The sequence below is a fragment of the Trachurus trachurus genome (assembly GCF_905171665.1).
Source record: "Trachurus trachurus genome assembly, chromosome: 10".
NCBI classification, from domain to species: domain Eukaryota; kingdom Metazoa; phylum Chordata; class Actinopteri; order Carangiformes; family Carangidae; genus Trachurus; species Trachurus trachurus.
The window spans coordinates 21,636,575-21,649,635 of NC_139894.1; the positions used below are offsets into that span (position 1 = coordinate 21,636,575).

Sequence of the window (13,061 nt, forward strand, 5' to 3'; positions counted from 1 at the left end):
AGGCGGTTCGGACCGAAAGCTGCATTTAGTCCAAGTTGGATTCAAGTACTTGTGTTTCGTAAGGACTAAATAGCTGCATTGAAAGTTTTGCTCATTTGCAGTTAATTTCGTTTCGCCTGCCTGTTTAGCAACCCTGAGCTCAGTTTAGTGTTGCTGGATGGTCCTATAGTTCAGCCCGGTGAGTCTAAAGTCTGATTTAGGTGTGTTTTATGATGATTCAGGTCCAGGCTGAGCTCCATCAGACGAGCAAACCAGTTTGTTTTGTCTCTTTGTCTCCAGGACGATGAAGCTGATCATACTCAATGACTACGACCAGGCGAGCGAGTGGGCTGCGAAGTACATAAGAAACAAGATTTTACAATTCAAACCTGGCCCGGACAGATACTTCACCCTGGGGCTTCCCACAGGTGAGTATTAACTGGATTACACTTGAGAATTTCCGATCGAACCAAACACCGCACAGATTAGCACAGCTGAATCTGTTTACCTAAGTAATAGCCTTTAGTACTTCCCCTCTTTGTGTGCTTATTCAGTGTAATAGCCGGTAGATCTTTACTTTCATTATCGAAGAGTTCAAAGCTCAATGTATACTTAATAATAAGAGTAAGACTAATAATGTCAACTTCTGATCCCCCATTCAGAAACTGTTACAAGGTCCATGTCAAAGGCAGACAAAATGAATAACTAAACCCGACAGCTATAAAGGAGAAGAAACAATACATAAAAGGGGAAAAGTACCTCATTTGCACCTAAAGATAAAGTGTGGATGCGTGGATCTGGAAGAACTGTCTAAATATTGTAATATGTCTTACTTAACAATGCAGAGTGGGGGTTTTAAATCAACAATGCATACTAATCAAAATGAGTACAAGTAAGAAATCATGCATTTTTCTCTGAAACATAAAAAACGAATTCTATGAAATGTTAGAAAATGTGCAGAAGGACTAAGATGATAAGTGAAAGTAAAAAATCAGTGAAAATACCTGGTACTTTTGCTTTTGTTCTTTGTAACCACCTTTATTGCTTGTTTTTACAGGGAGCACACCTCTGGGTTGTTACAAGAAACTGATTGAGTACTACAAGAGCGGAGTCATCTCATTCCAGTATGTCAAGACCTTCAACATGGATGAATATGTGGGTAAGGCTTAACCCGTTCTCTCTCCTCACACAAAGTGGGTACACTGTAAAAAATGATGATCTTGCATCATAAACTGTCCTCAAATCCGATACAGGACTTCCCAGAAATCACCCCGAGAGCTACCACTCGTTCATGTGGAATGAATTCTTCAAGCACATTGACATTAAAGCAGAAAACACCCACATCCTGGATGGCAATGCTCCCAATCTGCAAGCAGAGTGTGACGCCTTCGAGGAAAAGATCACAGCCGCCGGGGGGATCGAGCTCTTTGTAGGAGGTCAGGAGTTTACACAGTGCTGATTGTGAATGTACTGTCTGTCACACAAATTATGGTATCAAGTGCTTAGAAAAGTAAAACCTGCTTTTAATGTCCTTCAGGTATTGGACCTGATGGTCACATTGCCTTTAATGAGCCTGGCTCCAGCTTGGTTTCCAGGACCAGAGTGAAGACTTTGGCAAGGGACACTATCGTGGCTAATGCCCGATTCTTTGATGGGGATCTCTCAAAGGTGCCCACCATGGCTCTGACTGTTGGCGTGGGCACTGTCATGGACGCAAAAGAGGTTAGAACCCTATGTCATTGTCAGTGTCAAATAAACTGTGGCAGGGCTGATCATTTCCTAGCAGAACTTTGCTTTGAGTTGCAGTGATTTTGTCATCTACCTGATGAACCAAAAAACAACACCATGTCGCTCATGCTTAGCCACAAAGGTCACATTTTGAAATCTTCTCAGGTCATGATTCTCATCACCGGAGCACACAAGGCATTTGCTTTATACAAAGCTATCGAGGATGGCGTGAATCACATGTGGACAGTGTCTGCGTTCCAGCAGCACCCACAGACTGTGTTTGTGTGCGACGAAGATGCTACCCTGGAACTAAGAGTCAAAACTGTAAAGTACTTCAAAGGTGAGACTTCATCACAAAGCTATTTATCAACATAGGTTAGATTAAGAAAAATATGTGTAAGACATTGACATGAATGAAAAAATGCTGACCCTCGCTCTTTCTTTATTTTTAAGGGATGATGCATGTGCACAACAGGCTGGTGGAGTTACCTTCCCCAGACAGCGAGAAGAAATGATCGAAGATTTCCTTCCAACTTTGAGGATTCATGAGGCATTTTTCAAAAATTAACACTATAATGATTCCTTTATCTTCTGATGGAGATACATCGGTGAACATCAAGCAGTGCTTGAGTCGACCACAACTAATCTTTGTAGAAATAATCAGGTACTCTGTATTCAAGTGGTTGTTCATACAGCTGTGCCAATCTTGTGTTCTTTGTAATAAAGTGCCTTTAATTTTTATACCTTGGGTGTGTTTTGGGTCCTCTTCGTCCTGTCACATGACAACACGGAACAACTCACGTTGCCTTTAAGTGCTCCTTGTAATCTTCCCTTTCCACATTTGAATGTTACTTCATTGGATGTTGAAGAATATGAGATTGTGATTGTTTGTTTGCTACTCTATACTTCCTCGAGCATTTGTACTACGCAACATTTCAAAGGCTAATTATCTATTTTCCTAGCCTATATAAACCCCAAGATCAGCTCATGAAATAAAATGCATAGTCAATCATTGCCAGTCAATTAACAAATGACCCATTCATTTCAATTTTATAAACTTTCTTTCCCCAGTTGTTAGTGCTACTAATGCAATAGCATTTATGTATGCAACAACACCAAAAGCGGATTAGATAGATAGATAGATAGATAGATAGATAGATAGATAGATAGATAGATAGATAGATAGATAGGCAGATAGGCAGATAGGTAGATAGATAGTACTTTATTGTCATTCATTTATTGAATGTCGTTGCACTCACTCCTAAAAACAAACCAGAATAAATAGGTAAATATAAAATATGCACCATAGAAATACAAATAGGCTAGGCTACAGAAGAAAGGGTAAAGTGCAGAGAGCGAAATCAAGACCATAAGTTAAGATAACTGATACAGAATAAAATCTAAATGTTGAATTTTGTTTATAAGTTTTAGATACTGAGCGTTAGCCTATATAGCCTAATATTGTGGTAGAAAACTAGTAACAGGGTCGCCGCGAAACCGGTGAGCTGAGGTTTCCGACGGTCCCTGAAGGCAGCACCGAGCGAGCTCCAGTCAGGAGGGGAGAAGGAAGGAAGGAAGGAGATGGCCGACTAGGAGCCAACCTCACCTCTTGCTAGTCCGTCGGCGAGATTCCTGCTACCGCAACACATCTGCACAGCTGGAGCGAGGAGGGGGGAAGAGGCGAGTGAACATTGTTGTTCCTCTTCCACAATGGCAGAACAAAACAGCAACGTCAGATATCAGGAGGTATGTTTCCGTTTACTGCCACGCTATTAAAAAAAAAAAAAGCGTAGCTAACAGTTAGCAGGCTGGCTGCTCCCGGATCAGATCAGCTAACACCAGGCAACATTAGCCTGTCACTGAGGAAAACAACGGGCTCAGCCGACACTTGTTGACTGCCCCGGCTTCATATGGCGACACTAACGTTATACCTGGCGCTTATATCAAACTAAGTGTTATATTTTGAAAGAAAACAGTAATTAACATGGTGATAAATTGCTCCCGTGTAACTTGAAGTCTGTGTGTGTGTGTGTGGCCCGTTGTCATTTAGCTAACGTTAAATAGTTGACGTTGGTGTTGCCAGGCCTGATCTGGTGAGCTGAGAGCTTATAGCCTCGATCAAACTACATGGGGGTCTGGACCAGTAACATGGAGGTGCAGTCTGTCCGGATATTGACATGTCTTCATTAATATGCAGGTGACAGAGCTCAATTTATGGCTCAGTTGGGGAAGTGATTTATTATTTTATCACTTAAAGGGATAGTTCAACATTTTGGCAAATTGGCCCATTGCCATAATCGCTATAGTCATAGCAGTAGGTTCATTACCTTTAATTGTAGGTGTAAGCTATTTTCAGTACGGCGGAGCGCAGCAGCTGGCTGCTCAGAGCTACGCTATGGAGGCTAATGGAATTTCTTGGTTTCCCTCATTAAACTCATCAAATTCAACATCCCAAAACTCCACAGCGCTTTTGTAGACAAGTTGTGACCTGCACAACCACCACGCTATGAGATAATGACGGAACGATACGAAACGGAGCCGTTTTCGAGGTAAATACAGGGTAAATACGGAGACTGCTTGCTGAAAAACTGTCCCTGAACGCAACGCGCATCAGCGGTTTTGTATGAATTTACCTCGAAAACGGCTCCGTTTCGTATCGTTCCGTCATTATCTCATAGCGTGGTGGTTGTGCAGCTCACAACTTGTCTACAAAAGCGCTGTGGAGTTTTGGGATTTTGTATTTGATGAGTTTGATGAGGGAAACCAAGAAATTCCCTTAGCCTCCATAGCGTAGCTCTGAGCAGCCTGCTGCTGCGCTCCGCTGTACTAAAAATAGCTTACACCTACAATTAAAGGTAACGAACCTACTGCTATGACTATAGCAATTATGGCAATGGGCCAATTTGCCAAAATGTTGAACTATCCCTTTAAAAAACCTTAAAATAACTTAAAATTGAACTTTTCTCTACTGCTTTGAAAAGCAGTGGTAGCAGACATTACTGTCATTGACATTTGTTGCATAATAATTACACAGCTGCACAATAGTGCTGCTGTGTAGCTTTGTTTCTCTGTGAGGAGTCAGCACAGTTCATCTGTACCCTGTCTGTTCAACACCTGTTCAAAGTAGACATGGTGTTAGTGTTTAGAGGTAAAGTTTGTATTGGCATAATAAAACGCCTGATGAATGAAGGAACTTCCTCACACATAATAACCTACAGCTCTGGAAAAACACACGAGACCACTTTCACAAATGTTTCTTTAATCTTAAAAGCATCTCTACATGTATGACAGTCATTTTTTTCCTTTTAAATATCAACACAAACACAACTCATTGTGAGACACTGATGAGGTCATCACCTGAACCACATCTGGTTTTATAGGAAGATTATAAAAACCACTGCTGGTATTAAACATTGACATTATCCCACAAAAACTGATTTATAAACTCTTCCTGAGTTAAAATATTCTTGCTGTGTTGTTTAGGAATAAATATCAACATGTTTTCTTTGCATTATTATTATTATTCAAGGTCTGAAAAGACTTGATTTGTTTTGTTATTTAGACTAGTTTAGTCATTAGCCAATAAAAGCTCTAAATGACAATATATATTTTTTTTCAATTTTGGGAGAAATGTTGTTGGTAGTATTTAATAGAATGAAACAAAATTTAATTTTACTCAAACACATACCTATAAATAGTAAATAGTGGTCTCTTAATTTTTTTCCAGAGCTGTATGTCCCTACAGATGTCCTCTTATGACCAGAAATCTAACAGGGAAAGCATCATGGAAACAGCTGACATATACGTATATTAACACCTGGCATTTATGAGCGATGACTCAAACTCTGTTTCATCTGCTTAGCTTTCATTTGAGTTTTCCCGCAGACTGCGATCAAAGTTTGACCCAGGTTGTGTTGTCACTTATTAACATGTTCTCAGCTGGTGAATGAGGAGGAGACAGCTCAGCCGTCCCAGGAGGGTCCTGCCCCGGACGCACCACCACCCTACAGCAGCGTTGCAGCAGCGAATGCAGGTTAAGAAGCTTCACAGCTCAGTCACACACTGTTAAATACTGAATTGTTCTGAATTAGATGTAAAAGGAGTATTGACACCTTGCAACTAGATAATAGTCAGAGTGCTAACGTGATAATGATTGTCCACTCCAGTTGTCCAAGCAGTAATCGTGTTATTGCGGAAAAATGCAGCAATGAAACAAAAGCGAAAGTACATGGATAATTGATGGTTATTTCCACTATGTCTAATCGCTTAATGAGACCATCCTGTGTTTTGTATGCGAACCCTCGTTCTGCTAAATACAAAGTAAGTGTAGCAGTGAGATAACTACAGCTACAGAGCAGAGGGAAGTAGCTTTTGTGCGAGGCCTTTTAGAAAGGGCTGACATATCTAATCTCACTTCTTAAGAGAGCAAAGATCAACATGTTGCATAAGTGGGTTTCAGCCTTGAGCTGTTCCTGGGCGAGTCCAGTGATCAGGTTCAGTCCTGTTTATGTTTGATGAACACAAATGAGGGTTGTGGACAGCGGCCAAGTGGCCCAGATAAGAGTTTTCCTCTCTATGGGTCAGAGCATAAACAACAATGGAAAGGCATACAGCTAATGCGTTTCTTCCTGCTTCAACTCATCCTTCCCTGCTCTGCTTTTATGACTCTCTGCTGCTCTCTGCTCTTTGAGGGAAAGAAAGCAGTGAGTGAGCAGATTTCCATGTGTCAGCAGTCAGACCTCGCAGCTGGTGAACCGGTTAACATTGAATAGCTATGCATTTTCCACTGATGTTTTACAGATTAACTTCTATATAAATTTGCGTTGTAAAATAATATGTTTCTGGATAAATCGTCGCCCAGAAAAGTCTAATTTCTCCCTATAGATATCTGCCCAAATTATTATATTATAATTATTTAAAAAAATATATATATTGGTATCAATTTTTATTGTGAAGATAATGAAAAATATATAACTTCGCTTTACCTACGCTGCTTATATCGTATAAATGAACACTAGACCTCCACCTAACCATCATTTGCTTGTGACTTCCACAGCTTTCTTTGAATACAAGGAAGATGGAGGAAGATTTCCCAACCCTCCATCCTACAGCGTTGCCACCACTCTGCCCTCCTATGACGAAGCCGAGAGAAGCAAAGCAGAGGCTGCCATCCCTCTGGTCACTGGGAGAGTCACAGTATGTCCATCTTTTTCTTCAACATCATTCACAAATACTCCTGATCACAAACATCTCACCTCACAATATTAGATCAACAAAAGCAAAACATGTTGAGGTAAAATCAAGTAAATGGAGCGTAAATACCCTTTTTTCTTTTTGCTGGTGCAGGAGGACGACTTTGTGGCCAGAGATGACTTTGAAGACGCTGATCAGCTGCGAATAGGAAATGATGGCATCTTCATGCTCACTTTCTTCAGTAAGAACCCCCTTTAATATTTCAGTGCTTGCCCAATGCAGAGTTATGTACAGTTATTTTACCAGATGTAATCATTTTTGCTGTATAGATTTCCTTGAATAGTGTTTGATGACTAATAATGATGACTAATTATTATCTTCCTGTCACCAGTGGCATTCCTCTTCAACTGGATCGGCTTCTTCTTGTCGTTCTGTTTGACCACATCAGCTGCTGGTAGATACGGGGCCATCTCCGGCTTTGGCCTGTCCCTCATCAAATGGGTTCTTATCGTCAGGGTAAGAACGGCTCAGTGACTGTTGAGCGGTGTGATAGGTTATTAGCTCTTACCTGTTCTACTTGTCAAAGACGGCTCTTGAGGATCATGCTCTTGTTTTTTTACAGTTCTCTACCTACTTTCCGGGTTACTTTGATGGGCAGTACTGGTTGTGGTGGGTGTTCCTGGCCCTGGGTGAGTGAGAGGCATTGTTTTATAAACCAACAGTGTTTCCCATTGGTACATTATGGCATTTGTGTCGTAAGCCTGACATACATGTCTTTACTTTGTCCTTCAGGCTTCATGCTGTTCATCAGAGGCTTTGTTAACTACTCCAGAGTGCGTAAACTGGCTGATCCCACCTATGCCATTCTCCCCCGAACAAGGGTACTGTTCATCTATTAAGAGGTAAGACTCGTTTCCACATATTCTGGTCACGCCTCATGGGAGACACACACAAGAGGGTGCATTTTTAAAACCAGATGTTTATACATTTAGGTTGGCAGCTGTGGAAGAACTGGACGTGCTGGACCGACACAAGCAGCGGCTCTGTGAAGAGTTTCAAATTAAAACTGAAGACACTTAACCAGAAATCAGCCAGACGAGTTACAAATGAATAAAAGTCTCGATTTAAAAAAAAAATCAGGAATTATATCACTCGTTTTATTTTTGCTTTGAAACTTTATTAATGGAGAAAAGGTTAACAGTAATAGTCACTCAGTGTACTCATTAGTGGCGAATGTTAAGTGCTATTTACATCTCAGTCTGTAATGTATAAGTAATGCCTTATATGATTTGATGGTAGCATATGAGCATGCATCTGCCCTTAGGGTCAATAAATAGGGAAAGCCGCATGTTGGTGACACTTGAAGCCAACAGGTATTGATTAATACAGCACTCTGTAGACTTGCCATAGCATGTAACACACTTTGTAATCAGCACTAATCTCACGTCATGGATTTATTGTGACTACGGTATTCTACGCTCCTTTTAGATACCACATACACTTAAAAAGCAATCTTTCGTTAGGCTGTAAAATGCTAAGATACGCATTACCACATGTTTCACTCACCTGTTGGCTTTAAGTAGTGTTGCCCTTTTTTATTTCTTAGCCAGAAGAGGGCAGTGTTGTTTCTGCTTTTAAGCTGTTTTGGAAACGGTTCATCCAGGGGCATTGTCATATAACTTAACATGCTTGTGATTCAAATGCAGTGTCAGTGGAGCACACCGAGACGACATCCATGTGTCAGAAGTTGTCAATGTTTTCCTGTACATTAAATCCGGTAACTACCCCCCTTGGAAAAAGAAGAGTTTAAGGTAAAGATATGATCTTAGATGATGCTGCATTCTTTTTAAAAAACAAAAGCAAAACAAAGACAAGCTACAACTAAAAACCAGATGGCCACAGATGTCAGGCTACAATCTCCCCTGCCCCACGGCAGCTCAGCTGACAGTGAGGGACGGAGGACGGCTGAATTATTTTGGACAGTGACAGAAACCAAGATAATTTCTCTGGGCATATGAGCACATTTTTCTGGTTCACGGCCTTAAGAAAGTTCATTTTAGACGTAACCGCGTGACCTTTTGCATTACTCCTCAGTGAGTCAGTGGAGTCTGCATCACATTGACTGTCAGTGGAAAAGATGTGTGATTAGAGAAAAAAAGTCTTTGGCTGTCTGGATTTCAGCTGTTAATGATCTGGCCGAAGCATGTGGATCACATTATCTAAGAGCATAAAAATAACTCAAATTCCTTTTCCAAGTGGGGTTTTGCCTTAAGATTTAATTGACAGATGGGGAAGGGAAATCAGTTTTGTTTTTTTAGGGGTGGGGGGGAAGGGTTAATAATTTTTTTTTCTTCTTCTCGTGGTGTAAATTGTTAGCTATCTTGTGGGTATTGAAACTGTGTTAAAGAATGTTGTATGCAGGTGCACTTTTAGAAACATAACTGCTAAAACCCAGAGGACGCTCCCATCAGGTCTCAGACATATAAAACAAGGAACGAGTGATGCAGCGTTTCAGGAGTTTTCTTTTGTTTTATAATCTGGAGGAAACGGTTCATCAGGATAATACAGTTTTTCACTATTTGATCATTGCCATCAGTAGAAGAGGTTAATGTCTAGCAAACTGAACTGTTTGCCTTAAACACTTAACTTCATACTTCTGTCATTGCTTTGATACAAACCCATTACGCTTATTTCTATGTGATGTTAGAACTGCAACTTTGGGGTTCTGTTGTTATGAAACTGTACATAAAACATTTAGTGTTAAATAAATGTCACTTTTAACGCGTCATCTCCGACTCATCTGGATTCATTATTTCATGTGTGACTGCCAACAGGCAGTCTGGCATATATACATAAAGGGAATAATTGACATGTCAGTGTTAATCGAGCAGTTAGTATTGTAGCAGTGAGATTTAAAATGTGTTGCTGAATTTTGCAAGAAGGCAATGTGTGATAAATGATAAACTATTTTACACATTGGTGGCACCAAATGGCAGCATTGTGGTACAACTGCTGTGAATATGAAACAACATCCAGAGGTCTGAGAAAGCAGTAACTCAGCTCGACGCACTGGTGTAGATGGTGAAAGTCAGTCCACACTGTTGTCTTTTTTCTTCTTCTCAAAACCACATAGATTACAGAACCAGAAAGGACTTGGAGTGGACGAACTCCAAACAAACACAGTTCTCACTAGGAGGTCACATATTGTGTCACTTGACATTTAACGAAGTGCAGTGGCTTATGGGAAAACCATTGAAAAAACAGCAGCAAATCCGTGCAAGTCACACCTGGATCCAGATCCTCAAGAACAATGAGTTACTTGTTCCCGCCTTTAAACTCTCGGCCAGATGTCACTGACATCTGGAGATCATTTAAAAAAAGTTAAATAGATAAATAAAAATGTTACAAGCACTACATTAGTGTTTTTTTTCCTTCATTATAGAGTCGTCATAGAGCCTAGTTTGAGAACCACTAATATGAATGACATCAGAACGCACAATTACAAACACTGCTTATCGAGGCCCATGCTTCTCTCTTTCTGTGTCTGATGATGATGCTGTTCCTTGTGGTTTCATGTTTATGTTGATAGAGGTGGTATGGAGGGTTCACTAAAATGAGCTGTTGAGGATACAAATAAGAGAAGTGCAGTGTTTTCAGTGAATCAGAGATAAAACAAAAACAAAAAATTAAAAAATAAACCAACCATTTCACACCTCTTCTCCAAACACATATCCCTTCATGGAGCAGCTCCCAGACTGTTTTGGTCGAGGTATCAGTGTGTGTTGAGAGGAGCGTCCTGTCTTCACTCCCTGTAGTCGTCCAGCTGCCGGGGCAGAAAGAAAACGGCTTTCTGCCCGATGTGCGTTCTCGGACCCAGCTTAGGTTTCCCGTTCTTCTTCAGAGCTAAGTACCAGTTCTTCTCCTGATGTTTCTGAGCCTGATATGTGTTGTAGTGATTCTCCTCCAGCTTCTCCAGGAAGTAACACTCATCAGTGACTGTGTCCTGAAAGGGAAAGACAGCACCAGCAGCTGAGGAGATCCCGAGGCCAGGATTGTAGCTACAACAGTGAGTGAATATTTAGAGTAGATACGATCGTGGAAGATTTATTTACATATACCTTGATTGTCAACGTAAGTATTCTGATTTACCAACACATACATAATCCATCTGTTGTGGTGGATACTCACTGAACTGTACAAGTGTCCCTCATCGCTCATGGCCAGATATTGCTGGGCTTCTGTCCCTTGGATCACCACCACACCTGGGTCCACAGCTTTGATCTTCAAAACAGCTGAAAGGGGAACAAGTTTGAAATATAGAGGAAAGACCGGACACGGCAACAACTGAAACATATGAATCTACTCTGCTTACAAACACCGGCCACTGTCTGAGAGTGTCTGAGATTTCTGTGTCGCTTTCAAACATACTTTAATTCAGCTACAGTCAGCTGACCGATAAAACATGCAACATTTAAAGTCCATCAGCTGATGCAGTATTCTTCCTCTGACCAAACAAATGTGCCGTCTTTACTCACGTTATTTCACTTGTGTATTTGACAGTGACCATGGTCAGTGATCAAAAGAAAAAAATACAACTGGACTAACAGGCAAATCCTCATGTTGACATTTACACAAATATAATACCTATATTAGCACTTCAATAATGGGAAGTTTACTACAAGAATTTTTGAAAACAATAGAAAAGTCTCAGTGTAGATACTTTTGCATCGTTACTCGTGCAGATAAGTTCAGTAGATACACATTCAATTAGCATGAGTGGCGTGGAGAATTAACAGCCCCCCTCCCGTAAATAACCTCTGTGTCCTCATTAATGTTTTCCTGTTCTTTGAACCCAACACGGCCGCAGTAAAGTAGCCCAAGTGAACGCACCATGCAGTGAGTGGGGCCTGCCCTGGATGTGAAATGCGCTGTGTGCTGCGGTCTTACTGTGAACATCCCTCTCATCCCTCTGGCCCTGCACTGTCCCGTCGGCCAGGATCTGCAGGTGGTAGCCGCCGTTCATGCAGTAGAGCCGGGTCAGCCGCCGGTAATCCACGGCCTGGTGCTCCAACACCGCTAACACGTCGTCTCCATCCGCCATCCTGCTCTCTGGAGACAACCACCGCCGGCCTGGGGAGGCGATCAGCGGGCTCTGTCCCCTGCAGTGGTCAGGTGTTCACATGCTCGTGAGCGCGCAGAGCAGAGGCATGCGCGCGTCCCAAACTCCTGTTTGGCCTCTCCAGCACGGGGCGTGATCACTGACACATTAGGACCTCAAACCTCAGTTTTATACAAGTGATTTAATCAGTAGTAGAGAAAGACTCAACCTGGCCTTTAAGATCCTGAACAATATAATTAGCCTACAATCTTAATATTTTAATGGTAATTTTAGTATAGAGAGTAGGCCTATAATCGTCAGGCTGCACCATTTTCTTTCCTTACAACAGTTTGTTACTGCCCACTTAATGAGGAAATTAATAATAATAATAATTTAAAAAAACCTCTATTTAGGCACACTGCTAATAAAGCTTTCAAATGCAATGTTGCAGATAGGCTACACTAAAAAACAATTTCTGGCACACTCATATCTTTAGCAGTGGATAAAAAACGTAGCTTCACGTTGAGTGGTTGTATTTTATCATCAGTAAATTAGAAAAATTAAATTACAATTAATTAGATTGATCACAGTTGACCAACAGCATCAAACTGCTCACTTTCATCATCTTTGGATTTTAACACTGCTGAATCCTGGCCCCGCCCACATGAAAGCAGTGGTGAGAGCAAAATATACTGAATTTTTGGGAATAATTATAAATTACCATATAGCATATAGGAGCTCCTCACTTCCTGTATGATTTAGATGAACTGACCCTTTAATGGCTCCTCCATAACAGGTGGTGGAGAGGACACCCAGTGTTGACGTCCTACATCTGTAAAGGCTGTGATTCAGTACAGACGTCCACAGTCTCCTCCTCCATGACTCAATAAACCAGGTGCCAGACTGGAAAAGCGTATTTATTTGATGAACAAGTGCTTGCTGTGATCATGAGAAGTGGCTTACAACGAGCTTACTGTTTCCATTGTTCATTATCATCGAGTTACTATCATGGCAAACATCAGCGTACAGTTCCTTGTTTTTTGAGAAGTACCACACGACGACA

At 41.2% G+C, this 13,061-nt stretch overlaps 4 protein-coding genes across 4 annotated transcripts in view; 2 read left to right on the forward strand and 2 right to left on the reverse strand.

Annotated features, from left to right (window-relative positions):
• The window catches only part of ccng1 (cyclin G1), a 142,627-nt gene that overhangs the window by 37,626 nt on the left and 91,940 nt on the right, over window positions 1–13,061 (reverse strand). The window lies entirely within an intron of this gene.
• gnpda1 (glucosamine-6-phosphate deaminase 1) lies at window positions 149–2,525 on the forward strand. The gene is made up of 7 exons (XM_083981327.1): window positions 149–178; window positions 280–407; window positions 1,037–1,138; window positions 1,233–1,415; window positions 1,517–1,701; window positions 1,873–2,047; window positions 2,161–2,525. The coding sequence occupies exons 2-7, from the start codon at window positions 284–286 to the stop codon at window positions 2,220–2,222; spliced, it is 831 nt and encodes a 276-aa protein (XP_083837453.1). The 5' UTR covers window positions 149–178; window positions 280–283; the 3' UTR covers window positions 2,223–2,525.
• Window positions 3,248–9,688, forward strand: ndfip1 (Nedd4 family interacting protein 1). The gene is made up of 8 exons (XM_083980174.1): window positions 3,248–3,453; window positions 5,647–5,740; window positions 6,764–6,903; window positions 7,054–7,141; window positions 7,292–7,416; window positions 7,523–7,589; window positions 7,693–7,802; window positions 7,893–9,688. Exons 1-7 carry the CDS (start codon window positions 3,418–3,420, stop codon window positions 7,797–7,799), a joined length of 657 nt encoding a protein of 218 aa, XP_083836300.1. The 5' UTR covers window positions 3,248–3,417; the 3' UTR covers window positions 7,800–7,802; window positions 7,893–9,688.
• fgf1a (fibroblast growth factor 1a) lies at window positions 10,703–12,001 on the reverse strand (the record flags this gene model as incomplete). Its single annotated transcript, XM_083980274.1, has 3 exons — window positions 10,703–10,903; window positions 11,089–11,192; window positions 11,848–12,001. 3 exons carry the CDS (start codon window positions 11,999–12,001, stop codon window positions 10,703–10,705), a joined length of 459 nt encoding a protein of 152 aa, XP_083836400.1.

Bases quoted from the DNA above. Each gene is read 5' to 3' on its own strand.
- gnpda1 (XM_083981327.1), top strand. From the start codon at position 284: ATGAAGCTGATCATACTCAATGACTACGACCAGGCGAGCGAGTGGGCT. The intron at 408-1,036 runs GTGAGTATTAAC...TTGTTTTTACAG, and splicing joins CACCCTGGGGCTTCCCACAG to GGAGCACACCTCTGGGTTGT. The intron at 1,702-1,872 runs GTTAGAACCCTA...AAATCTTCTCAG, and splicing joins CTGTCATGGACGCAAAAGAG to GTCATGATTCTCATCACCGG.
- ndfip1 (XM_083980174.1), top strand. From the start codon at position 3,418: ATGGCAGAACAAAACAGCAACGTCAGATATCAGGAG. The intron at 6,904-7,053 runs GTATGTCCATCT...TTGCTGGTGCAG, and splicing joins TGGTCACTGGGAGAGTCACA to GAGGACGACTTTGTGGCCAG. The intron at 7,142-7,291 runs GTAAGAACCCCC...TCCTGTCACCAG, and splicing joins CTTCATGCTCACTTTCTTCA to TGGCATTCCTCTTCAACTGG.